At 42.2% G+C, this 27,090-nt stretch overlaps 1 protein-coding gene across 1 annotated transcript in view; it reads left to right on the plus strand.

The window, feature by feature from the left end:
* Positions 1 to 25,726, plus strand: part of MPHOSPH9 (M-phase phosphoprotein 9) — a 73,818-nt gene extending 48,092 nt beyond the window's left edge. Inside the window, exons 12-23 of the mRNA XM_042780586.1 lie at positions 2,877 to 3,092; positions 5,703 to 5,750; positions 6,923 to 6,987; positions 8,428 to 8,529; positions 16,043 to 16,177; positions 16,648 to 16,823; positions 17,613 to 17,759; positions 18,556 to 18,676; positions 19,613 to 19,716; positions 20,555 to 20,802; positions 21,085 to 21,153; positions 25,625 to 25,726. Coding sequence (XP_042636520.1) covers positions 2,877 to 3,092; positions 5,703 to 5,750; positions 6,923 to 6,987; positions 8,428 to 8,529; positions 16,043 to 16,177; positions 16,648 to 16,823; positions 17,613 to 17,759; positions 18,556 to 18,676; positions 19,613 to 19,716; positions 20,555 to 20,802; positions 21,085 to 21,153; positions 25,625 to 25,726 — 1,533 coding nt within the window. The remainder of the gene's footprint in view (positions 1 to 2,876; positions 3,093 to 5,702; positions 5,751 to 6,922; positions 6,988 to 8,427; positions 8,530 to 16,042; positions 16,178 to 16,647; positions 16,824 to 17,612; positions 17,760 to 18,555; positions 18,677 to 19,612; positions 19,717 to 20,554; positions 20,803 to 21,084; positions 21,154 to 25,624) is intronic.
* The last annotated feature ends 1,364 nt before the right edge of the window (positions 25,727 to 27,090 follow it).

Genomic DNA, 27,090 nt, shown 5'->3' on the forward strand with positions numbered 1-27,090 from the left:
TATTTTCTTCCAAAATTTTACTAGGATTTTGTCTGTGTTTTCTTTGTTCTGTCTCTCAGTCCTTTGAAAATACCTAAATATAATTCTTTCAAATTCTTTATTAGAGAGTTCCAATGCTGCTGCTTCCTCAAAGATGTGTTCTGCGTCTGTATCCTGCTCCCTTGTTTCTACACTTTACCTTGCTTCTTTGTGTGGACTGTGATGGTCTGTTGTCTCTGAGAAATTGTGGCGTTGTTGTATTTAGATCTCTGTTAACTGTGAAGAACAGCCAAGGGTGTGTCAGGCTCTTCTTGGTGGTTATCATTGGCCTGTTGATGGAGAAGGAAGGTGGTGGCTCTCATTCAGTAAGTGAAGCTGCAGGAGGTGTGGGTGTAGTTGTGTTGTACGGGGACTGTTGCTGGCCTCCACTCAGTTACACAAAAATAACAGTTGAATAACCATCAAAAAAGTAAAAGCAAATAGACAAAGAATACACCATGTAATCACATAGCAACAGTAACTAAAAAAAGAAAAAAGGGAAAAAGAAGAAAAAAAGAAAAGAAAAAACCTCAAATATCTGGGGAGAGGGTAATAAGAGAAAAAAGGTAGAGAAAGACAATTATGAAGAAAAAAATGGGAAAAATCAATAAAGAAAAACAAGGAATAGGGTTAACCATGAGAAAGGAAAAAAAAAAAATTGCAACCAGGAATAGGCAAAAGAAAAAAAGCTGAAAACTAGAACCTGGGAGGGGAAGAATAAAGAATAATAGTAAAAAGGACAAAAGTAATAATAATAATAGTAGTTTTAAAACAGATAAAAACAAAACTAGAAAACAGAAGGAAAAAAAAAGCATGGGGGCAGGGCGAGGCAGGGCACTCAGGCTCCATCCAAGCACATAGACTGGGATGGAATTCCTGCCACCCCAGAAATTGGGTGGGAGTGAGGGATGGCCGCATCTCCTTTCACCAAGAGGGTGTGGGGTATAAGAGTAACAAGGAGAATGTCTCACCTTTCCAGTCATTGATATCCGGAATGTCCTTGAGGTTCCTGGCCAGTAGAGCCTGTTCTTACGTCCCTGGAATCTGGGATAACGCTGTCGCTTTAAACATCCAAAATGGTCAAGCCGCTTGTAAACATTCAAAATGGCTGCGCCCTCCAGACAGACAAAAGTCCACATCTCAGCCTCCATCCTCTTCATTGCTTCCCCTTTTATTCCTCAGACACCAGAGCAGTCCTCCGTGCAGTCCCTGGCTAGCAGGGCCGATTTTTAGGTTAATTCGTAAGTTCTACCACCACTTGGCAATATCCAAGCTGTCTGTTCTGTCAGGATCACTGCCAGACCGCAGCAGTCTCCTTTTTCAGTGTTTTCTCGCAAATTCTTCTGCTAGTTGGAGTTTAGTCCACTTTTGTATCCATTCCTTCAAGGCTTAGGGGTCCAGGATTATCTTCTGTATCTGTGTTAATTGGTTCCCCTTTTCTTTGTTGAAGAGGGTCTTTGCAGTCTTTCTGCCAATTCTGCCATCTTACCAGAGCTCCCCCAGACACAAATTGTCTTACGGTGACACTTGTTAATGGGTTCCTTGTCTTCTTTAGAATGTCTTACTGGTAAGGGAGTTGATGTTTTGAATGCTGCTGCCATATCATAGGATAATAGTTTTATTTTCTTAATTGAGATAATTTGCATACCATAAAACCCACCCTTGTAAAGTATACAGTTCAGTGGCTTTATAGTCCAGTTCCCAGTATTGTGCAGATATCCTCATGATCTAATTTCAGAACATTTTCATTAACCGCAAAGGAAACCCCATACCTGTTAGCAGTCAGGCATTCATTCTGTCTTTTGCCAGCCTTAGCAACCACTAATCTTTGTCTCTGATTTGCCTATTCTGAGCATTTCATATAAGTGGAATCAGAAAAATATATGTCCTTTTCATCTGGCTCCTTCCACTCAGTATGTTTGTAAGGTTCATCCTTGTCAAAGCATTATCAGCATTTCATTGTTTTTTTATGGCCAAATAATAAGTTTTCCACTGTATGGATCAGCTGTAGTCTGTGTATTCGTTCCTTCATCGGTTGGTGGGCATCTGGGTGGTTGTTACTTTTTGGCCGTCGTGAATAATGGTGCTGTGAGTGTTCATATTTATTCAGCTTTTGTGACATATGTTTTCAGTTTTTAGGGGGAGACAGCTAGGAGTGGATAAACTTACGTAATTCACTGTTGTCATGTTTTACCAAGTTTGACTCTTCTGCATGTAACCTTAGGAACAACGTTTTGGTGGAAAACACCTGTTTTGTTCTGTACATCATGTTCCTGTTTCTGCTGCCTTTTCAGTTACCCTTGGCTTTCCTAAAGCTTAAGTTTTGTGAGGTCAGGTGCTGTTGTCTCTCTTGTTAATTTTGCAATTCCAGCTGCCCAGTGCCTGGCACCTACTAGCTATTCAAGAAATAATTGTTGAATGAGTATCATTATCAGATGCTTTTTAAATTTTCTTTTGTTTTCCTAGTAAGTAAAAGAGTATAGTACGTCATTTGTTTTTCCTAAATACTAATGTTGGGCAGCAAGTCCCAGCTATAATTTCAGCGTCATTTCCCTAATAGCCAGGGTTCGTTTTTTCCTCATTAAAATGACGTACAGTACCGACTGCTTTCTGTGGTTCCTGGAATCTTACTGCCCCAGACATTACTTTCCCATATGATGGTTTTATAGAGCTGTTAATGTATAGAGCATTCCTTTCTAGACACTCGATTCCAGGATATAACAAAATACTGCATTGGTTGATCTTCCATTTGTATGTTTGTTTTATTTTGTATTTTAAGGCCCATAATTTATTAGTGATTCTTGAAACATCTTTTTTCCCATTAAAAATAATTTATTATCCTTGTTTTTATTTTACAGAATGATTTAAAGGAACGCTTCACTGCAGCCAGCAATACTTCTAAGATTTTGCAGGAACGGATTGAAGAAATGAGAGCAAGTAATAAAGAAAAAGACAGTACCATCATCCGGCTAAAATCTAGGCTGCAGGAGTTAGAGGAAGCCTTTGAGAATGCTTACAAACTCTCCGATGATACAGAAGCCAGACTAAAGCAAGAGAGCAAAATGTTTCAAGATGTAAGTCACAAATCATGGTAACTTATTGACATGATGGCTAGAAGTAACTTCCTAGATATTCCTCACTTAAAAGCTGTTAACACTTCATAAAGGTTCATCTCGGTTTTACCCAACTTTGCCGTAATTGCAAATATATACTTTGCTGATTGATCCAGTCAGCTGGGTATTACCTTGAAGCAGGAGGTCAGAGGTTTCAGAAGCATGATGTCATTCCCAGGCTTTTCTGTCACTAGCAGGTCAGCTTTGAATTGTCAGAAATCCTTTTCTGTGCCCTTCGTAGGAGAAAATGCTATGGATGGATTTAGAGCAGATTTGGTTGAACTTTCTCACTGGGATTTAATTTGACTTAAAATTTGGCTTTGTGTAATGTTGGAACTTTCAGAAGACATACATTAAAACTCATGAGTTAACTTTTCATTCTGGTTGGCTGTTTCACATTGAGTACTTTTTTTCTATTCCAGTGTTGGCTCCTTCATACAGAGTCGCATCTGAAAGTGAGGCATTAGAAGCTGTCAGGGAGCAGTGTGCATGGGCAGAGCTGGCTTTCTCAATGTGAGGGAAGTTGTAGAGTGACGTGCTCATTGTTTTGATTGGTAGCCTCCAGATACGAATGTGTACACACCTTTTTTCTGGGAGGCTTCAGTGTTTCCAGGGAAGAAGCTTCCAGTCTCTTGCCTGGGCTTCCAGGCCCTGGTGGGTGAGGGAGGCAGGGCGCCAAGGCATTCTTTGTGCAGACTTTTACTTACCCAGCCTCTCCTTATCCTTTTGGATTCCCCTCCTTCATTTTTTTTTTTTTTTTTTAAATTTTTGTTGTGATTTGGGTGAAAGTTTACAGAGCAAATTCATTTTCCATACAGCAAATGTTCACACACATTTTGTTTTCCTGATACTGACTGCAATTCCCCCACATAGAGGAGCTCTCTTCCCATTTCTCCCCGTAGTTACCTCTTCCCTGTGTCATCTTTTCCTATGCATTTCCTGGTACCCCCTGCCCCTAAACTATCTCCCTGAGCAAATACTGCCCTTCTGTTCTCCCATGATTGATCGTTCTAGGAGTTATCTTTCTGGTATAAATATTCTCCCTGTATGCCTGTGTATTGTTTGGCTGGAAGCCATAGGAGTGAATTCAATTCCAGAACTGAAGGGTAACTAGGGGCCATAGTGTCGGGGTCTCATCAGGGGTCTTTGAGTTTTGTTCCATATTGTTTTCCCACTCTATCCACGATCTCCCCTCTCCCTCATTTATCAGGGGTTTCCCCAAGTTATACTTTTTTTTTCCGTTTTGTCTATCCTGGCTGGATAGTCCGTTGCTGTAAGGGTTAGGGACAGGTTCCCACTAATTGCTTGGTGTCACCTCTGCCCTCCAACCTTGTCTGGCCCTGGACCTCGTTTTCATCAAAGTCCTGAGCTTCTCGGGTCCTGTGAAGATGCCAGCCTCCATCCCGTCAGTGTCTCCTTGTTCAGGCCCTTGAACTGTGGCCGTCTGTCTTCATCCTGCTAAGTGCCGTGTATCTCTTTGGTCTTGTAAAATGTTGTTGGACTCTCCCACCTGCAGCTGTTACCTCTTAATTAATTCAGTGGGATCTCAGGATAAAGATGAGGAAATCCAGTTAGGAATCTGTTGTCTGTAACCAGGAGTCTTACAAATACATTTCTAAATGTTAACTTAATTATATCAGACTTCTGGCATTTACACATCTACTCTGTAGAATTAATTTAATGAAAAGTATGCGACAATTCAAAAAAGAACAACGTGAATATATTTTAATATTTTAAAATACTGCTTTCTTTTAGGATATTGATAGGTACTACATTATTTTTGTTTTACTTCTTAATTTGAAGTACATTCAAATTACATAAAAGTGTGAACAAAGTAAGAACATAAGAAACCCTTGAATTCCCTTTACACAGAATCACCAATTGTTAACATTTTTGTGTATTTGCTTGATTGTTCTCTTTATGGGTATGTGTGTATACTTATTTTTTCTCTGTGTGTGTGTGTGTGTACACACTCTTGCTCACTCTCTATGTATATACACAGATATATATACACACACGCTTTTTTTCTTGACCCATGAAGTAAGTTGTAGGCATCATGCCCCTTGACCTCTAAACTCTGAGCATCTGTTTCCTAAGGACGAGGGCCTTCTCATATATAGCCACAGTACAATTATCAAAATAAAGAAATGTCATAGTGGTATAATACTATATTCACTTTGTTCAGATGTCTCAATAATACTCTTCATAGTGCCTAAGGCACTTGACTGCTAACCAGAAGGTTCAAACCCACCAGCCACTCCTTGGAAGGAAGGTTGGACAATCTACTTCCGCAGTGATACCACCTTGGAAACCCAAGGAGGGGTCACTATGAGTCAGGTCTGACTCGATGGCACATAACAACAACAGTAACAGTCCAGGATCCAATCTGGGCTCATGCCTTATAATCAGTTGTCACGTTCTTTAGTTGCCTGAATTGGGGGCAGTTTGTTAACCTTTCTCTGTCTCTGTGACATTGGCATTTTGAAATGTAGGGGCAGTTAATTTGTAGTATACTGGTCAATTGCAATTGTAATGTATAATGCTGTGGCCGATTCTTTGTTTTGCTTGCAGCTTTTAGGAGAGTATGAAGCCCTTGGGAAAGAGCATGGAAGAGTAAAGGTAATGGGTGACCATTCATGTTCTGGGTTTCACACTGAGGCAGGAGCATTGGATGGGAAGGACAGGTGACTCTTCCTCCTCCTCCATCCCTATGTAGCTATTTCAGCTGGACCATTCACTTAACGCTCTGTGTCAGAATCCTTAGAGAAACTGGTGGTACAGTGGTTAAAGCACTCGACTGCTAACCAAAAGGTAGGCAGTTCAAACCCACCAGCCTCTTCATGGGAGAAGGATGTGGCAGTCTGCTTTTATAAAGATTTATATTCTTGGAAACCATATGGGGCAGTTCAGCTCTGTCCTATAGGGTCACTGTGAGTCAGAATGGGCTCGATGACAGTGGGTTTACTTTTGGGTTGGTCCGCATCCTTATTTCAAAATAGCTGCCCTATTTAACTCACAAACATGTTGGATTCATTAATTCAGTTAACAAATCTTTATTGAATGGCTGCTGCATTTGAGATCAATGAATTGAGATGCAGTTGTTTAGAAGTGTATAAGGTACCAGACACACATTTAATCCTGTCTAAATACAAAGTTTGATTTTCAGAGCATTTCCTTTTTTCTGGGGTTATTTGTTTGACTTTACTGATATATTTGAACTCTTAATTAAAGCTCCTTAATGGGGACTGCATATTTGGATTCAGGGAAGCCCCATCATAATTTGTAAGTGGGGCAAGTAATTGTATTTCCTAAAATGTAGGTTGTGGTTATTTGGGGTAGTGACAGCCTTGTCTGCACAGTTAGGCTGTCAAGTGTTTTGGGATTTCAGGAGCCAATGGCATTACATGTGACATCTCAGTATTGCAGGGTGTTTTTCTTTTTTTAAACCATTCTACTGAGGTTTTAGTCAAGTGTGTAGTTAATATTAGTTAATATATCCACTTTTACACTATATTGTTTCTACTCAAGAAAGCCTCCTGGGATGTACCTGTCACCCAGGGGACTGTCACACGGTGATTTGTATAGCCCAGCATTGGGCTCTCGTTTTTTCCCGTGAATTATTTATTGGCTCTGTGGTTGATGCCATGCCATACTTGCTGAGTATCTGCACAGTTTTCTGTCTAGCTCTCTGCTGCAGCTTTAGATGACTTTTGTATTATGCATTTTAAAATAAAAGGAATACATGTGAATATTTATCTTCAGTTATCTGAGTTTTTTCTTTATTTTCATAGGATACGTTAAATACAACTGAGAACAAATTGCTTGATGCGCATACTCAGATTTCTGATTTGAAAAGGTAAAATGTATTGTCTTCTAATAAGCAAATCCTTCTCATTTTGCTTGCAGCACTTAAATATGGGTCTGTCTGGGAAGGGATGGAAAGGAAATTTTCCTTTGAGGATTTTTAAACACATGAGTACTGATTTAATCCTCATCTTTCCCTGACGTGGAAATAGATTTGAATTTAGCCAAAGAAGAGTTTTAAACGGTTAGAACCTGGTGGTGGTTGTGCCTCAGACATGTGTACTTCCCCAAATATTTATGTGTTCTTCCTGCGTCAGTAGACTCTAAATGACATCAGACCAGTAGAGGAGAAGGGTCTTTCAGGAGCAGTCCATTTACTGAAAGTATTTTATACTGTCAAAAGAAAACAGCATTCAGACCATCTCTGTAGCCTACTTCCTGAGAGACCCTGTTTGGAGACTATGTTAATGACATGCTTTGCTTAATCAAAATAAACCATTTAGGGACAGAGTCACAAATGGTTTCTGTGGCAAGTGATCAGCTGTTTCTAAGTGGCTTGGGAGCATGTTTCTGCATTTGTGTTTGGATGTGAGGAGCATCCCTGACCTGGCTTACTCACTGCACCCGGTTGGATTTCCCATGGGGGCAGCGGGGATGCTGTCTTGCTTTCTCAGTTTTTCCCGCTTTTCTGTATTACGTTTGGTTGTAGTGAGGGCCCCCATTCGAACTGCTGTAAATATAACGTCAGCCTCGAAAGAGCGGTTCTTCCTCAAATTACCTTCCTTGCAACAGGGTAGGTAACAATCTGAGTTGAAAAGATGAGGTGAGGACACAAAGTTTAAAAGATAGGAAAGGAGGCTAAGATAGTCTCAGAACAGGTCTTTGGCTAGAATAGTTGTTTTGTGTTGACAAGCTTGAAAAGTAGGCTTTCATTCTGAAGAGGCCATGAATTAGATGAACTGCCTACAGGTTGGAAGTTGTTTGGGATATTTTGACCTTTGCACCTTTTAAACATTAGGAAGTTCTTCCAAATCGCTCTGGAGTTGGAAGTTACACCAGCTGCTGCTTTTCTTCCATGAAAGCAGGGCCTGTAATTTATATGTATAAATACATGTGTATCAGATTGAAACATGTTAAAATCATAACTTGCTTGAATGCTTGAACTTATTTCATTTATCCTCTAGGTTTTGGTATATAGTCAGATTTATGTAATGCTTTTATTTGCTATATTTAGTCCACTTGTTCCCTTTCCCTTCACTTGGAGCAAATCCTCTGTTGTAGAGGTTAATGACTATTTTCTTTTCTGTTTATTTTCCCTGATTTTGCTGAGCTTTTTAGAGTTTAGTGATGGCACACGACTATGAAAAAGGTCTGTGTACAGGCAGCTACTTGTTACTGCTTTTCTAGGGGGGTGGTCTATTAAGGAAATAATTTGTAGTTGAGTTATATTTAAATGTGCTGAAATGTACGTATCTTATTGCTTTTGAATTAGAACAATTTCAAAACTTGAAGCTCAGGTCAAGCAAGTGGAGCATGAGAATATGTTAAGTCTTCGTCACAATTCTCAAATTCATGTGAGACCCTCACGTTCCAAGTAAGTTATTTCACTTAATCTCTGTAAAGCTAGAAATTGATACCCACCCCCTTTTTTTTGAACTGAGAAGCTCCTCTGTCTAAATCCTAAGAAAGTTAGGGTTAACTAACTAATGACTAAATGTCATTGCAGAATTTACATATGTAAAAACGAGTAATTATTGGAAATTATAAAAGCTCTTAGGCAGAGACATTTGCCCAAATGAGGAAGTAATGGAATCAGATTCAGGTCGGGAGTTAGAAGACGTGGGGTTCACTTCACTCTTCACTCTGCCCGACTGTGTGGCCTTAGGCCAGTCCCTTCATTGTTTATTTGAGCTCCGTTTTGTTACCCATAAAAACAAGCACATTGGGCTAGAATATTTCCAGTAGCCTTTAAAAATTCCAGCAATTTTATCTTCATGATAATGGAAAGGACTATGAAGAATGTAAATTCATTAAATAGTATGTTTTTTTCTTTAGTTCTTTCAAAATTAGATTTGGTATAATCTGAGGTAATGATTTTTTTTTCAATTTTTATTGTGATTTGGGTGAAAGTTTATAGAGCAAATTCATTTTCCATACAGCAGTTCACATACACTTTGTTTCATGACATTGACTGTAATTTCCCACAATGCAACAGTTCTCCTCCCACCTCTTACCTGTGGTTACCTCTTCCCTGTGTCCTTCCCTTCATGCACTCCTGCCCCCCGAGCTGTGTGCCTGTGCATACACAGCCTTTCTGTTCTCCCATGATTGAGCTCTCCGAGGAGTATATCTACCTCAGGTAAATGTTCAGCTTATATGCCTGTCTGTTGTTTGGCTGGAAGCCACAGGAGTGAGTTCAACTCCAGACGTGACAGACAACTAGGAGCCATAGTCTAAGGCGTTCCACCGGCTCCATCAGACCAGCAATCCTGGTCCTTTTTTTTATTTTTATAATTTTGAGTTTTGTTCCACATTGTTCTCCCACTCTATCCGGGATCTCCTGCAGAGATCCCCCTCCGAGTGGTTGACAGTGGTAGCCGGGCACCACTAGTTCTTCTGGTCTCATAGTCATATAGGCTAAGGATCTCATGGTGTACCAGTCGCTTGGACTAATTGTTTCCATGCATCTTTGCTCTGCATGAGGAGAGACCCATTGTTGCATCTAGATGGCTGCTTGCAAGCTTTTAAGATCCTAGTCTCTACTTGCCAAAGCAGGATGTGGAACAATGTTTTTGTGTAGTATGTTATGACAATTGAGCTTGATATCCCTTGCGACTGTGGTCCCGAGTCTGCAGGTCCAACCACTCGCTCCCTCCTGGGAGCCAAGAAGTGATTACAACTTTATCCCTTGTCACCTCTATTATATACCTGGGAATTCTTACAGAACATGCCAATGAACTTGTAGAAACATTGTCTGCCAGCCCTATACATGGTCCTGGGCACACTGCCCCTGCATAGATACACCGTTCAGCCTGTCCACCCATAGATCAATTTGCCATCACTGACAGTACAGTACTGTATGTGCAGAAGGGTTTATCTTTGTTGTCTGTACGTCCCGAGCACCTCTCTATGCCTTCCTTTTCTCCAGTGCAACTGTGTTGATCACTCACATTTGGTACATTTCCCTTCCCTTCACCCAAGTCAATATTTGTCTCTACCTATGAGATAATTATCTTGAATATATACTATATGTAATAGTTTTCATCATATCATAACTAGTTTTTGTTATGATTTTGCTATGAAAAAATGTAAATGAGTAGAGTATAGCTTTATAACATCATCAGAAAAAGATTATGTTAAATTGTCATTTTGAGCATTTCTAAGTTGTAACTGTCAATTGAAAGGTCATGGAGGTCTAGTTTGGGTCACGGAAGGCTGTTCTGGCAGTGATATGTAAGCAGAGAAGTCAGTCCTGTGTAGAGGTGTTGGAGTAGGAGGTGTGGACAGATGGGAGAGGGATGTTCCAGGCAGGGAGATTAGCACTGCTCAACCCTGTGGTAGCAGAGAGCTTGGTGTTTTGGAAGAACCAAGAGAAGGATGGTGTGGCCTAAGTATTCCCAGCAGAGGGTAAAGTAGCCCCAGATGAAATCATAGAGGCAGGAAGATGATGAGCAGCCTTTTTACAGGATCTAGGTCCATACGGAAGTCTGTGAAGGGCTTTATGTAGTACAATGATGTCTGACTTTTTCTTTTTTTAACATGCCTGCTATGAGAAGATTGGAGAGGGAAAAGAGTTAGGGTTTTGCAGTGGTAGAAGACAAACGGTATTAGCTTGGTGGTAGCCATGGAAATAGAAAAGGAGAAGGATTGAAGATAGAATTTGGAGATAGAATCTACAGAAATTGGTTATGAATTGAATGGCAAGATAAGAAAAGGAAATGTGAATAACTGTGGTTTCTGATGTGAACGACTGGGGGTGCGATGCGTGGAACTAGGAAAGAGGTAGGAAAGCAGACAGTGGAATAAAGATCAGAAGGGCCATTTTGATTGTTTCAGTTGAGATTCATGTGGATTCCAGGTGGGAATCAAGGAGGCAATTACAAATTTGAGCTTGGAGCTCAGAAATAAGGTGCTAGGCTGGAGTGAGGAATTTTGGCGTTCTCTGTTTCTAGATAGTGCTTAAAGCTGTAGGATGGGAATATAGTGGTGGCATAGTGCCTAAGGCACTTGACGGCTAACCAGAAGGTTGGTGGTTCAAACCCACCAGCCACTCCTCAGAAAGAAGGTTGGGCAATCTACTTCTATAGTGATTCTGCCTCGGAAACCCAAGGAGGGGGTCGCTAGGAGTCTGAGATGACTCAACGGCACATAACAGCAACAGTGAGAAGTGGACAAAGCTGTGAAGAGCTCCAGCACTTTGATGTTGGATTGAGAAGGTGGAGGTGTCAAAGGCAGCTGAGGAAGCTGCGAGGAAGCCAAGAGGGAAGCGGAAGCAGTCACTAGTATTGAATGCTGCTAAGAACTCAAGGAGATGAAGAATGAAAAGGGTCTGCAGGTTGTCCCCAGATTATGACGTGTTCGAATTACAACAAACCACATTTAAATGAATTTTTTTTTTTTTTAATATCTTACCGTTGTTGTTGCTGTTATGTGCCATCAAGTCAGACCCAACTCATAGCAACCCCTCCTTGAGTTTCTGAGGTGGTATCACTACATAAGTAGATTGCCCCATCTTCCTTCTGAGGAGTGACTGGTGGGTTTGAATCGCCAGCCTTCTGGTTAGCAGTCAAGTGCTTTAGGCACTACTCCACCAGAGCTCCCATCTTACCGTTAGTAATGTGTAATACATAGAATGTTGCAGCGTGTGGTTGTTGTTGCCGTTCTCAGATGTTGACTTGCACGTTTAAAATCCAGATTTATAAAGGTACTGATAATAAAAGGTAATAATAATGAAATTGAAAAGTAAATAAATAATAGGTGTTTGACTTAGAACCGACTTAGGATGGAGGTGTCGGAATGGAACCCTGCTGTAAGTTGGGGGACGACCTGTTGGACGATTTGCAAGCTAGAGGTTATTGATGGGTTTGGGAATGGTTTGGATAGAGTGATGGAAGTGGAAGCCAATTTTTAGTGAACTGAAGTGTGGACGCAAACCACTTCAGTGTCTCCCAGCCGGAAAATGGCTACATGCAGTGTATTTATGCACAACACTGTATCGTGTGACAGCGTGTGAGACCAGCTTGGGTTGACACACTCTGGCCCCCAGGCCAAACCTGGCCTCTCACCTCTTTCTGTAAGGCTTGTGGGCTAAGAATAGCTTTTACATTTTCAACTGTTTGGGGGAAAAAATCAAAAGGAAGGATGAAATTCATGACACGTTTACATTTCAGTGTCCAAGAGTAAAGTTTTATTGGAATACAACCAAGTTTATCATTTCGTATTGTCTGTGGTTGCTCTTGTGCTGGTACAGCAGACTGTAATGGTCGGGACAGAGCAAATTCATTTTCCATATAGCAGTTCACATATACTTTATCTCATGTCATTGACTGTAATTTCCCACAATGCAACAGTTCTCCTTCCCATAGTTACCTCTTCCCTGTGTCCTTTCTCCATGCACTCCTGCCCCCCGAGCTGTGTCCCTGTGCATACACAGCCCTTCTATTCTCCCATGATTGATCTCCCCAAGGAATGTATTTATCTAATGTAAATGGGAGGCCACAAAACTGAAAATTTTGTTACTATCTGACCCTTCACAGAAGAAAAGTTTACTGACCCCTGAACTAAAGCTGCCAACGTGGATTAATCATAAGAACATGATACGGAGCAACAACCACCAAAAAATAAAAAATCAGCCACAGAAGGGACAGGATACTATTCAGATAACCTTTAACCTGTTGAACAATTCTCTGAACCTTATGGGCTTGTACAAATGGAGTCCAAGTGCGAAAGCATGCCTGGGAATACAGAACACAAATACAATGTCATGGTTGCTTTTGGAGGGCAAATGGGATTGGAACGCTGTGGCTGGGTTAGCACTTGAGTGAACTCTGTCATTCTTCACTCTTTAAAATAATATAATGCATACAAAGCAAACTATCAAGATTTCATAAGGTGTGAGTATTAGCTAAATGTCAGTGCATACTTGAAATACTTAGTATGTTAAAAGTGGACAGCAACCAGTCAAAGATTAGTATCCAGAAGATAAAAGAACTCCTACAAATCAATAATAATAAGATAGTAGAGGGTGGTAAAAGAAACCATCCTGGCCTGTGATGATCAAAAGATGCTTGTTGTTGTCAGTAGTCAGAGAAACACAAATTGAAAACAATACTGGGGCATCAGTTATACCAGCTGTACAGGCCAGACCTGGAGTCGGATCACGCTGAAGTGTGGGAGAGATGTAAAGAAATAGGAACGCTTAGACCACTGATGGCCTGGGAAGTGGCACAGATGAGCTGGAGCGAGACAGCCGCAGTGTCTCCTGGGCAGTGTCTGCATGGGCTGTGTCTAGGGAGGTTGACTACACGTGCATCCCAGAGTTGCGTAGTCCCATTTCAGATATTTACCTTAGGGCATTCCTTTTATGTACGCATTGTAGTGTTGTTTAAAGGTGATCTGTTAGAAAGTAAACATCCATCAATAAGAGAAAGAATAACTCGTGATATAGTCATACTAGAAATGGGTGATTAGGATGATAGTTTTATGTAGCAGTAAATCTCAAGTGTAACACTGGGTAGAAAAAGCAACATTAAAAGGATGCATACATTCTGTCCTTTATGTAATTTAAAAAACACAACTGTATGTGTGTATATACATGTATGTGTGTCTATATGTATATGTGTGTGAATATATATATATATGTATGTGTGTGTGGGGCAGTAAGCAAGTGTGCGTGTTTGTGTCTGGGTGGTGCGAACCACTCCTGTGCTTGCTGCTGACTGAAAGGCTGGAGATGCAGGTCTGTCAAGAGGTGCCTCAGAGGAAAGATCTGGCAATCTACTTCTAAAATCGGCCATTGACCTCATGGAACACAGTTCTGCTGTGATACACGTGGGAGTGCCGTGAGTGGGAGACGGCTCCGTGATGAGTGGCTTTATTTATATGTGCAGGTTTTTGTCTTACAATGAAAGACAAATATGGTTTGATGGTAGCATTTCTTAAAACTGAGAATGGGTAAGTGGGTGCTTGTTTAACATTCTTTGTAATCATTTAAGAATGTTTGAAATACTAATTTTAAAATGGAAGGAAAAAGGGAGGAAAAGAGTGACTTGGAATTAAAGAGAAGTATGAAGCGAGCTTACAGACAGTGATGGTCAGACTGTCAGAGCTGAGAGCTCTGAGGGGAGTGGAGAAGGGTTGTGTTAGAGAATTGGAGCTCGTGAATCAGAGCGAGGGACGGGGCCGGCCAGCGCTGGGCATGCACTGGGGGTGGTGGTGATGATTCCGTAAGGGGACATCAGTTTGCACAGTTGGCTCACTTTGTTCGGCATGAAGCAGGGGGACCCTGTGCTCGGCCCGGCCAAGGTGTCCACTGTCAGTCAGATGTGACAGAAGATGAGAGGGGAAGGGAGTCAGCGCTATTTGCAAGTGAGTAATTGTTACCCAGGGTGCCCTGGTGGCACAGTGGTTAAAATACTCAGCTGTTAATCAAAAGATCAGTGGTTCAAACCCGCCAGCAGCTCCATGGGAGGAAAGACCTGGTAAACTGCCCCCGTAAACATGACAGCCTTGGAGACCCTCTGGGAGGTTCTGCTCCATCCCAGAGGGTGGCTGTAAGTTGGAATCAGCTTGATGGCAGTGTGTTCATTTGTTTTTGTTTGAATTGTTATCTGAGGAGCCCCGGTTGTGCAGTGGTGCGGTGCGCAGCTGCTGGTCGGAAGGTTGGCGGTTAGAACGCACCGGTGGCTGTGCAGGAGAACACCGTGGTGACCTGCTCCCATAAACATGACAGCCTTGGAGACCCTGCGAGGCAGTGCTCTGCTGTCACGTGGGGTCACTGTGAGCCAGCACTGACTCAGCAGCCCTGCACGTCAACTAACGTCCAGAGTGAAGGAAGAGGAGGTGATGGGGAGGCCCAGGCGGTGGCCTGGCGGGCGTGCTGCTCCAGGCTTGCTTGAGTGTGGGAGCCATCTTTGCGGTGTTGGTTTCTGAAAGATTGTGTTCTGTGGGGATGGCAAACCCAGCAAGTGTCCCCTGAGGAGGAATAGAGGGCTAGCTCATCAGAGGAGAGGTCAAAGATGGCTTGTAAGTGTGGCCAAGGGCAAGAGTAGGTGTGGAGATCAGGAGGCAAGGATGAGGGACCTTAAGGTATGGACCTCAAATGACAGGGTTTTCCCAGGAACACAGGTAGCAGCCAACTTCCCGTACAGGACAGTAGAGCCAGCAGGCAGCTACATGTAGACATTCAAATTTATGTTAATTAAAATTAAGTAAAAAGCAAAAACCAGTTCTTTGCTCTCACTAGCTCCACTTGCGGTGCTCTGTCCACCGTGTGAGGGGTGACTCCTGTCCTGGCAGTGCTGATGTAGAAGGGCCTATTTCTGTAGAAAGTGCTGTTGGGCATTGCTGGTCTGGGAGGAGCAGGGAGGGCACTCTGGCGTCGCCTCCTCACCCCAGCCACATCGGGACGTTGGTGATGTGAAGTGTGGTAGTAGGCCAGCTGGGGCATGCTCAGCCCTGCGTGGATAGAACCAAAAAACCAAACCAAACCCACTGCTGTTGAGTTGGATCTGACTCACAGTGACCCCTCCTTGAGTTTCCGAGGCAGTGTTACTATGGATGTAGATTGCCCCATCTTCCTTCCGAAGAGTGGCTGGTGGTTTTGAACCACCAGCCTTCTGATTAGCAGTCAGATGCCTAAGGCGTGGACAGAAGAGCGCCTTAAATCCGGACTGAGATGCAGAAATAACAAACTGAAAATAACAGCTCAGTTGAATCTTGAAACTGTGAAAGTAGAATTCCTGTGCCTAAAATACAGATTGTTGTATGTTGTTTTTAAATTACTGTGCAAATATGTAAATAATACTGTAGAGCAGGTGGTTTTAGATACACATTCAGTCTGAAGTGAAGCCGAAACCTGCTATACCTCAGGATCTTTCTCCGAACAGAATGTTCGCCCCTTCTGATGTCAGCAGGCGTAAGTGGCTGCTGCCGGGTTCCGAGTACTCCATCTTCACTGGCCAGCCTTTGGACGTTCCTGAGAGCCCAGCGGGCAGCCTGCGAGAGGAAGCCCACGCTCCCGGGTAAGACAGCTTTGCCGAAGAGCCCAGTGATGGGCGGGTGGCTCTCCTCGGCTTTCTGCCGTCTTTAAATGTTTAGGGTAGAGAGATGGAGCCGTCTCCACGTTTGCTTTTGAGGACCTGCTTTGTGTTTCGTGTGAGACGCGGCCGCTTTAGGGCGCGATGTTTCAGCGGCTGCATGGAGCTTCCCTGCCGTGCTCCGGCTCTGTGGGGCGCTGACGCTGCAGATAGAGCCCGATGTCAGTCCTCTCGCCCTCGGGCAGCCTGAGCGCCAACAGCCCCTCATGGCCTTGCTGCAGGGTGCCGTCTGTGTGGAAACAGTTGAGGGCACTGGCCTGCATTATGCAGGTTCCATTTGAATTGATGTGTCTTGCACAGGCCAGAGTCACTGTGGGGCATAGGTGTCGTCTCTCTGTGATGTTACTGTCACTGCAACCCCAGTCAGCCTGTGTGTCTCGCGATTGTTACTTAAGGTACCATTCTCCTCCGGAAAAGGACACCCCTCCCGTAGACTCTCTGGCGGGCTTAGTGAGTACCAAAGAGAGAGGAACTTCAGACACCGCCATCAGGAAATCTTTCAAAGAACTCGATGAGGAAAGAATGTTTAAAAATTGGGGCACGCAGACAGAGAAAGAGGACGCCTCAGCTAGTAAGTGTTTGTTTTCTTCCTGTTTGATAGGTGGTAGGTAGATCGCGACCCTCCCCAGTCACAGAACCTTCTTTAGATTTCAGTTCCTCAGGTAATGAAGTAACAAGTCTAATTCATTACCTGTCACACCAGTCCCACTTCATAGGTGACTGTGAAGCTCTGCTGGCGATTGATTCCAGTCATGGCACAACCTGACCTTTCATACAGAGCAGATTAAATATGTTCTGAATGTTAAAAAAGGCTTACATGACATTCTGTGGGATTTAAAAAGTTGTATCAGTTTGTCTTCCATACACACATCAGGAGTTACACAAGGTGCTGTGTGCCCCTGAAGTGAGGTTCTGGACCCCTGTGTGTCTCCCCTTCCTCCTTGCTGAGCACCTTTAGGTCCAGATCGGCGGTGCTCTCATCTTCTCTCTCGGCTCACGTCGGCCAGGCCTGCTCCTGCAGCCTCGCACCTCTGGTGTCGCATCTCCAGAGTGGGATCTCCTCGTAAATAAATTAGTAACCTACCATCCAAAAATAAACTCTCTTGAATAATCACCTTGAATGTCAGTTGTAAACAAAGAAGTGGAATGGATTCGTTATCAACTCCCACCTTTTCTTTATCAAGCATTTTTTAGCATTATAACATGAATGCATTTGCAAGTAATGTTTATCACTTAGGCAGTGAGGAGAGTTGCTCAGAGTGAAAGACTGTTTGGTGTAACGTGTGTTAATAACGGCGCAGGCTGCGGTGCGCTATGTTCTGTTTCTGTGATTTTTTTTTTTCACATTTGTCTCTTGTAGAATTAGTGAATTCCCGGCAAACAGGAACTTCAGTTGGTGCCAGTCAATCACTGGAGAAATGTGCCCAACAAAGACAAAAGCGATTAAGTCCTGCCTCTCAGAGGTCATCATCTTTACCACCTTCAAACCGGAAATCAAACACTCCAAGTAAGAGTTCACTCTACGTGTGTCATGGTCTCCGGTCTGCGCGTGCTGTGTGACTGTCTCCTGTTCCTCAGGTGCTCTCCTTGGCTGCAGTAAAAGCCAGTGGGCTTTTCGCCCCAGGCCCCCAAACACAACCTTGTTCAATAAACAGTGTCTTATCACACAGATCCGTGACTGTACCTGTAGACTCGTGGCTTTTTAAAGTGAGGTTTTGGTCTATGTCCCATAAAATTTTTGCAACTAATACCACCTAACAGCCTGAGATAGTCAACAGAAATGCAACTAATTACATTAATTCACACAAAATAAGTTAGTCCGAAAAGAGCAGATAAGTCTTTTCATATATTTGTTGGTCACTCAGCATTGGTCACCTTTTTTTCTGTAGTTGGTTTACAACTACAGTTTTCAAATGTAAACATTAAATGTCTGTATCTTCAGTTTTCATTTCATCACAGTTGATGAGATTCTTATGTTACCATGTTAGAGGAATGTTCACTATTGTACTGGTGTCTCTGTCTTATTTCCAGTCGACTTCTAAAATCCTGAAAAACCAGTTTTTGAGTCTGAGTGCTGAAACTCTAGTGTGATATACTGAAATGTTAGCAGTGGTTACCTCTGAATATTAGCATGACCAGCTATTTTAATTTTTTTATGCTCCTATCTTTGGAAGTTTTACAGTGAAATCATATTCCTCTTGAAATTAGAAAAAAGTACTCTACTGAAAAAGAAACTGTTCTGCCAATATAACATATGTTATACAGAAGGAAAAGAGTATTTTCCTCTTTGTTTTCTTCTACAGCAAAAAGAGAGATTATGTTAACACCGGTGACTGTGGCTTATAGTCCAAAGCGATCGCCTAAAGAAAATTTGTCCCCGGGATTTAGTCATCTACTTAACAAAAATGAAAATAGTCCTGTTCGGTAAGGTCTCTAAAATTATAGAATTTAAAATATATATATATAATGAAATACTAACTTATGCCTTTAGCTACCACTCAGTTTTTAGCTGTCAGTGAGAGCCTTATGGATTTAAATTGTCTGAATGAATACCATATTAAGAATAACATAGTCATACACTCCCTGGAAATAATGCAGCTGTGTAGCTTGCTGCTCCTCAGTGCCCGGTGCCACCTCAGAGCCCCTTCTGGTTTCTGGATGCAGAGTGATAATTCTTTGTGTTCCTGAAAGGATCTATGGGAGAGAGAAACATTTTGAGTCTTTTGTCCAAGAAAGGGAGCTGTACTAGTGTGGCACTCACTGCAAGCTGCTCCGCCTGTGCTCCTGAGAAAACGGTCCTCCCTCTGAAGTGTGGTCAGCAGAGTGTGCTGGAGCGGAGAGCACGCTGGCTCATAGGCACGGGACTGGCGCTCGGTCCGGCCCCCGCAGTATCTGGGAGAGAATACGCTGTGCACCGCAAACACTGGTTGCTGCTTCTATGAAACGGGGATAGGAATACCTACCCTGCTTATTTCACAAGGTTGTTACAAAGATCCAGTGAGATGGTGCCTGGTGTGTACTGTCAATCTCTAAGGTATTATGTAAATACAATTTTGTGTTAAAACCAAAACCAAACCCATTACCATCAAGTCGATTCTGACTCATAGCGGCTCCCATTGGGTTTCCGAGGAGGTAAATCTTTACAGAAGTAGATTGCTTGATCTTCCTTCCACAGAGTGGCTGGTGGGTTTGAACCTCTGACTTTCTAGTTAGCAGCCAGATGCCTTATCCACTATACCACCAGACCTGTGGTGTGAGAGAATTGGATACCAGCCCATCTTTCTAGTGGTGATAGGAAGAATCAGTTAACATGACTTTTTTTTTTTTTTTTTCTCACAAGTAACTTGCTTCATTCAATAGATTTGATATGCTTTTGGATGATTTAGATACTGTTCCTGTGTCTACATCACCACGTACCAATCCAAGAAAACAACTCCAGTTTCTTCCTCTGCATGACTCGGAAGGTATCTTTTCCTACAAAATTCCTAGATACAGGTTTATCGTTCATTTTGTGAGATTCTAGTGTTTTTTTTCCCAAGGTTCTCAATATCTTGTAACATCCTGTGCTTAAGCATTTTTCACTCTAAAAATCCACATTCATGGTGCTTTGTATCATTGTGTCACTATTGTTATCGTCACTGAAACGTTGGGACACTGAGGTCCAGGGGATATTAATGTCCATGAGCAGGCCCATACTGTTATTGTTCTCTCATCTGCTCTGTAAATAATGAGAACTTAACTCTGATTTACATGGAGCTTAGGCTTCAGGTAACTTTTTCTTTTTTATATTTTAAGTTCAGAATAAAATTATAAGATAATATATGTGAAATCACCTAGGTTGGCCCTTGATGTGTTAACTCTTTAGTGTTGGTATATATGTAGTAAATGGTTTAAACTTAGTGTTAAGTTTACCTGTCACTTAGAGAAGCTGTGACGATAGTCAGCCCTAGGGCAAAGCTTGTAGTTTTTTGGAGGAAAAAAACAAACCAAACTCACTGCCATCAAGTAGGTTCTGACTCATAGCGACCCTCCTTGGGTGTCCAAGGCAGTATCTCTACGGAAGTAGATTGCCCAGTCTTCCTTCTGAGGAGTGGCTGGTGGGTTTGAACTGGCAGCCTCTGGTTAGCAGTCACATGCCTAAGGCAAAAGCACTGAGTAAATATGATTGTCGTCTCTTTCTTCATGACCTTCTCTGGCCATGGAGCAGCCATTTCTAGAGAGTGAATAGGGTTATATATTTAATGTGTGTATGATCTCTTGGAAAAACTGATAAATAGAAGAAGTTTTCTTCCTCTCTGACAGGAGAAAAATACTCAGAAAAAGCCTCTGACAACCATGTTAATCATAGCTCTTGCCCCGAACCATTGCCAAATGGAGTAAAGAACATATCTGTGAGATCAGCCTGGGAGAAGAATAAGTCGGTTAGCTATGAACAGTGTAAGCCTATTTCAGAAATGCCACATGGTAATGATTTTGAATACACAGCCAAAATTAGGACCCTGGCTGAAACGGAGCGATTTTTTGACGAGCTTACAAAAGAAAAAGACCAGGTAACAACAAGCAAACATTTTTGAAAATCTTTTCCTGAACTTAATGTTTATGGCAGGGATAGGGAGAAGGGAATGCCATGGCACACTCTGCCAAAGCTGCACTGGTGTTTGGGTGAGAAAACATCTCTGAGCTGGGCTGTGGTTACTGACTGATGACAGAGCTTAGATTAAGACCGGTGGAGCTCTAGGCTGAGAGCTTTTTTTTCTATTCTATGTGACAAACCCTCTCTGGTGTGATTAGAATTATTATGCTCTTACCTAAACATTCTCTTGCATTAACAGATTGAGGCAGCGCTAAGCCGGATGCCTTCTACTGGAGGACGGATCTCTTTGCAGACAAGATTAAACCAGGTAAAAGGCTTTAGCTTGACTCTGCGTTAGAGGCGTGGTACCAGTTTTGTGCTCCATTTATCCAAGATGACTTTAAAATCGGAGCTTTTAGGCATAATGAAGCAATCCAGTGAGACTCTTCACCTTTACAAAAAGTGTCTGGTGATTATAGTCTTTTATAGCTGCATGCGAGCTTTCAGGAATGAAAACTGGTTTTACCTTTAGACTTTCGGAAACTGTTCATGCCATAATGTTTTGAAAAAATTAACTTGGGAGCAGAGATGATAAGCCTTTTAGCAGATTTCACATAGTTAAGTTGATGCTGTCACATTAAATGTGTCCTTTTTTGTCTTTGTTTTTCCCCTTCCAAACCTGTAATTTCTTTCTTAATTTTCATTTTTTAAAACGTTTTTATTGTGCTTTAGGTGAAAGTTTACAGAGCAAATTAGTTTCTCATTGAGTAGTGTGGTAGTTAAGTTTGTGTGTCAACTTGGCTGGGCAGCTGGTGGTAGTTATTCCCCATGATGAGACTGGCAATCATCTCCATGGTGGGATCTACCACAAGCAGCTGAGTAGCTGCCTTTGGGATGTGATCTGCTTCCTGTATATAAGGAGAAGCCTTGGGGATAGTCTCTAGCTTACAGCAAGCTTAGACCCTGCATGTACCATGTCACTGTTCAGCAGCCTGCCATGCTCTGCTGACCTTGGGGCTTACAGTGGACTTGAATTAATGGCCTGGCATGTGGTTTGGTAACATCAGGACTGTGCCTTTTTACTTGTCAACCTTAGGTTTGTTAGCCTCAGCGGCCAGCAGCTGTCTGAGTGAAGATGTCTCTAGCTCCAGGGGGCTGGGAGCAGGAGGCAGAGCTGGACCCCAAGGTTGAGGGGTTTTCACCCAGCCCCTAGAGCCTGGCAGTTTGAATTTGGAATTAAAGCCTCCAAATTGTAAGAGAATAAACTCCTGTTTGTTAAGGCCATCCCATTTGTGGTATATTCTTGACAGAGCAGCATTAGGGAACCAGAACAGATAGCTTGTATGTAAAATACGAATGCAGCTATATGACATTGGTTGAATTCCCCACAATATGTCAGCCTTCTCCCCATTTCTGCCCTGGGCTCCATCTTCCCTTTCCTCTGGATTTTCTACCCGTTCCTTCTGTTTGATCTTTGGTTTTGGGCAGATGTTATCCTTTTGATCTTTTGAAATTCATCTCTGAACCCCTTTCCTAGTAAGCCTTTGAAATTGTTGCCCTTTGCAACTGGCCTCAGTGTAGAGGTGAGTGCGAGGTTGCTTTTCAAAGAATGAGAATGAGTGAAACCTTTCAAATCTACTCTTTTTGTAATGTTTTAAACAAAAAATAAGTATATGTCTTTAATGTACAAGTGCATGTTTTGGCTGTATCTTGCACTGATGTGGGAGAAAAACTCCATTACAGCTCGATCTGTAATGACCTGCACACGGGGCGTGGGGGCGGCATCTTTTGACCTCCTCTGACTTCACAGTGGGGGTGGGGAGAGGCTCAGCAGCGGCAGCACCAGCCTGAGGCGGATCCTTGTGAGTCCGAGGTCAGGCATGCCGCCACCTTCCAACCTTTCTCCCAGTTCTGACACCAGTTGCCCTCCCATAGTTCTTTGCTGGGATCAGTCATTCCTTGCATTGTTCACACAGCACTCAAAGATAATACAATTATGAGGCTTGTTAGAGAAGTAACAAGTTCCAATTCAGGATCAGAAACAGCTCATGATACAGTTTACAGTTCTTCAGTCAGAACAGGACAGCTTCTTCTCAGCCAGGCCACAGGCATGCTGCTCTCTGGCCTCAGTGTCTGCTGTGCTCAGGCTGGTGTTACACAGCTCTCTTTGCTTTGCCGATAGGTGCCCAAAGAGGCATCCCTCTCTGCCAGCAAGGCTCCTGCCCTAAGGCACGACCTTCTTGTCTGTGGGCCAGAAAGCCTGCTGTTCCACCTCATGCTGGTCTCTGGGTTCTGCACCTCTGCTGCCGTGGTCTCTGCTGTCCATCTCAGTGCAGGGGTCCTCGGGTCCAAGGACACGCTCCAGACCTGGCTCTTCTCTCTTGATGGCAGGGAGATCTTCCTTCACACCTTGGATGGCTCTTTTTAAGCCTATTGGGATGGCAAAACTGATTGCCACGTTAGGGTTCCACACTCTGTTTGCACGGTCTCACCCCCACAAGGGGCCCATGTACCTTATTTACATTATTTACAAGCTGTCCAATCCCCTTGGTGGACAACAAGCAGTTCAGTCATCTGATGGGAGTCACAAAGACCATGGCTACAAGGGCCGTATTTAGTAATTCAGTATACCACATATGAGAAGGAAAGAAATCCACAAAGAAAATAGCAGAAGTCTTTTTCTAGAGTTTGTATACCTCTTTTGCTCTGACTGTAAGTCTTTTTATTTTTCTTGGAGTTTTTATTCAGTAATTTATTAAGACTGAATCAATACATGAAACTCTTCCTACAGTAATTTACTGGGAAAGCATGAGAAAAATTTGCTGATAGCCTGCTTTTAAATCTGTCTGAAACATTGAGTTCAATATATTTTTATACAATGAGTATTAAAAATTTGTTCTGACACTGAAATACGACTTCAAGGGCACTCTTGTCTGTTCATATAGGCCAGAGCTGTTTCAATCCAATAAGAAGACAGATGGCACCAAACGGGGGCTAAGGATGCTCAGACGATTAATAAGCAGAAAAAAATAACAGTGGGCTAAAAAGATAAAAAGTGTTGAGCCTCATTCATTCATTCAAAAATGTTTATTTAAGCAAAAGCATCATTTTACTTGAAACTATCGTGTTGACAGGTGTTTTTAAAAATGGAGAAAAGCTGATTCTCACAGTGCAGGGGAAGTGGAAATTGTCACCGATGCTCTGAGGACAACCTGACATCTGTCCAGAGCTTCAGAATTCTGCATTTCTTTGGACCAGAAGTTTCACTTCTGAGACTCATTCTCTAGTCAGTACTGCAGATAGGTGCAAAGAGAGATGTGAAGGAAGATTTATTATGTTTGATTGGTTTATTAGCATTGATTATGATTAATTTATTAGCATTATGTATGATACCCCAAATTAGGAGTAACCTAAATTTCTACTAAAAAGATTCTTAGTTAAATGTGCTATAACAGAATATTGCACACTTACTTTAAATGATGTGTTTTAGAGGGGTCTTTTAAAATGAGAAGTTCAATTGAAAGACATTTTGAGACAGAGTTTGAGTCTACTTTTTTTAAAAAATGAAAAAATAGGAAAGAGGGACTGCTTGTTTTTTGATGGTAGGATTTTATTTTAAAAATTTTGCTCATCTGTCTTTTAAATATTCTATAATGAACATGGGAGCTCTGGTAGCATAGTGGCTAAGGCACTTGACTGCTAACCAGAAGGCTGGCGGTTCAAACCCACCAGCCACTCCTCGGAAGGAAGATGGGGCAATCTACTTACGTAGTAATAGTGCCTCGGAAACCCAAGGGGAGGGGTCGCTATGAGTTGGGTCTGACTTGATGGCACATAACAACAACAACAACTACATAATGAACATGTACAAAGATAACAATTTTGAGATTTTCTTTCAGGACTATGTTGGAGTCAATACTGAATAAACCATCTAACATGATAAATAGGTATTTCAGGGACTGCTTACTCATAGTACTAATTTTCTGAAAGTGAAAGTTATTACATTGATTCATTTAAAATCCCTTGCCCTTGGGAAATCTCCTCCAGCAGTTTTCCTCCTTTTCAACTTAGAAAGTTTGTCTGAATAAAATTACTTGGTTTTCAGGACATGAGTCAGTGGAGTCCAGCACCAGCTCCCTCTGCCTATCTCTTCTGAAGGTTCCTCTTTGGTTCAGCAAAGCCCAAGAATGACCCCAATGCAATGCCCTTACTACGGCTTCTATATCCAGGCAGATCTCAGAGATACTGTGGGGTCAGCCCCACACCACCACAGTAAAGCGAGTAGTGCAATAAAGCACATCAAGCACATTGTTTGGTTCCCTCCCACGTATACTAGTTATGTTTGTACTAAACTGTAGTCTAGTGTGTAATAGCATTACGGAAACGTTTGAACTACTGTAAGAATGACCAAAATGTGACACACAGACATGAAGTACGTAACCTCTTGCTGTTGGAAAGATGGTCCCAACAGACTTGCTTAACCAGGGTTGCCACAAATCTTCCATGTGTGAAAAATGCACCATATGCAATGCACAGTAAACAAGGAATGCCTGTGCTTGGAGTGCTAATGTACTGAGAATACTTTAAAGTGCAGCAGTGCTTTTGAACGTCTGAAAAACTGATTCATATTTAGTTTAAAAGGAATAATTTTAATGACACAGACTTGTATAGAAAACAGAATAAGTATCTGTAATATTAACATTCATACTTGCTGTTTTGCTAAAAGAAAGGTCAATTTGTGATAATTATGGAACCAGTGAACTTGATGTACTAATTTTTTTTCCATTATTTTCATCTAGGAAGCCTTGGAAGATCGTTTGGAAAGGATTAATCGAGAACTGGGTTCAGTTCGCATGACACTAAAGAAGTTTCATGTTCTGCGCACCTCTGCGAATCTTTGAGATTGGTAGCCATTAAATTGTGAGATGTTTGTGTTTGCACTAATGTATAATTATGCACTCAGAAAAGGCTATTTTGTACTGTTTATAAGCTTTCAAACAGTAGTTTTACAATCATGCTATTCTTTACACTTGCTCTTTTATACTTCAGATGGCCACATATTTTCAAGATATTTTTGTTATGCTCAGGAATCTCTTGTATATTTTACTCTTTAAAAAGTGTTATTTTTAAATAGTACATGTCTCCAGTTTATATCAAGAATAAGGAAGTGTAAACAGGGAGGCAGCTTGTTTCTAAACAGATAGGGTTATCCTTTTACACTTAACTGTACACACCAATTTTATAAAGTTATTCTACATTGTAAATATGATTTTTTTAAATAAGTGCTTCCATAAGCATAGACTAATATATGCTAAATGCAAAAAAAAAAAACCCAAAACATTATACTCTGGATTTCAGTTTTGTTGAGGTTTTTAAAAGATAGGTGTCCCATTTTAAACGTGTCTTGGAGTAAATATTAGAATAGTAATAATGGGATACTGGAAAGCTTTGAAAACTACATGAATATAAATCTATTTGCTTCCCTAAACTTTTATTATTTGTAAGGAAGGGAAAACGAGAGGGATGATGCAGGTCTCTGACTTTGTCTTACACGCAGTGCTTTTAAGAAAAAGTCAAACATCTGGAGAGCTGTGGCTTGCTGCCCCTTGTTCTGAATGTAGATTCTGTCCCACTCTTGACAGTAAGCCCATAATGCTTTGCTGAAGAACAGACTACCACGCAGAGTGGTTGTTAAGAGAGAGCAGCCTCGGTTTCCTTAATGTATGCGGCTTCAACTGTCTGTCAAAGGCATCGGCTAGACATCTGTAAACCCTCCCACCTCCTCAACTGCTGCCAAAAAGAGAGCAAAAACACTCCCGTAGTAGGTGCTTTCGGAGCTGTACGTTTTGGATCAAGCTGTTGTACTTGCTGACGGACATGCAGTGTGTCTGGACAGGGCCTGCCCACTGCTTTGGGGGTACATGCTGGCTCTGGGAAGAAGCTCGCACGCAGGAGGCCTGTCGGGTGTGTCTCAACTGTCCGTGACGTCCGGGCTGCCTACCTGCCCACTTTTCAGGGGCCAGTCTGAACCCAGTGCCCACACATGCCAGCCCTGCTGCACATGGTGATAAACAGCCATCCAAATTGCTCACAGAAAATGCTCAGGTTTTCAAGCTTGGCTGGCTTCTGTACTTTTCTCCTCTCATGCACCTCTCAGTAGCATGTAGTTACAACGAACCAAGCCAAATCCAGTTATTCTAGCAGGGTATATTTATGTGCCCTTGAATAGGGATCTCAAGTTGTTCCCTTCACCAAAGCGTCACCT

Source organism: Orycteropus afer, unplaced genomic scaffold, assembly GCF_000298275.1.
Source record: "Orycteropus afer afer isolate SDZICR_OR568_19922 unplaced genomic scaffold, OryAfe1.0 scaffold00048, whole genome shotgun sequence".
NCBI classification, from domain to species: domain Eukaryota; kingdom Metazoa; phylum Chordata; class Mammalia; order Tubulidentata; family Orycteropodidae; genus Orycteropus; species Orycteropus afer.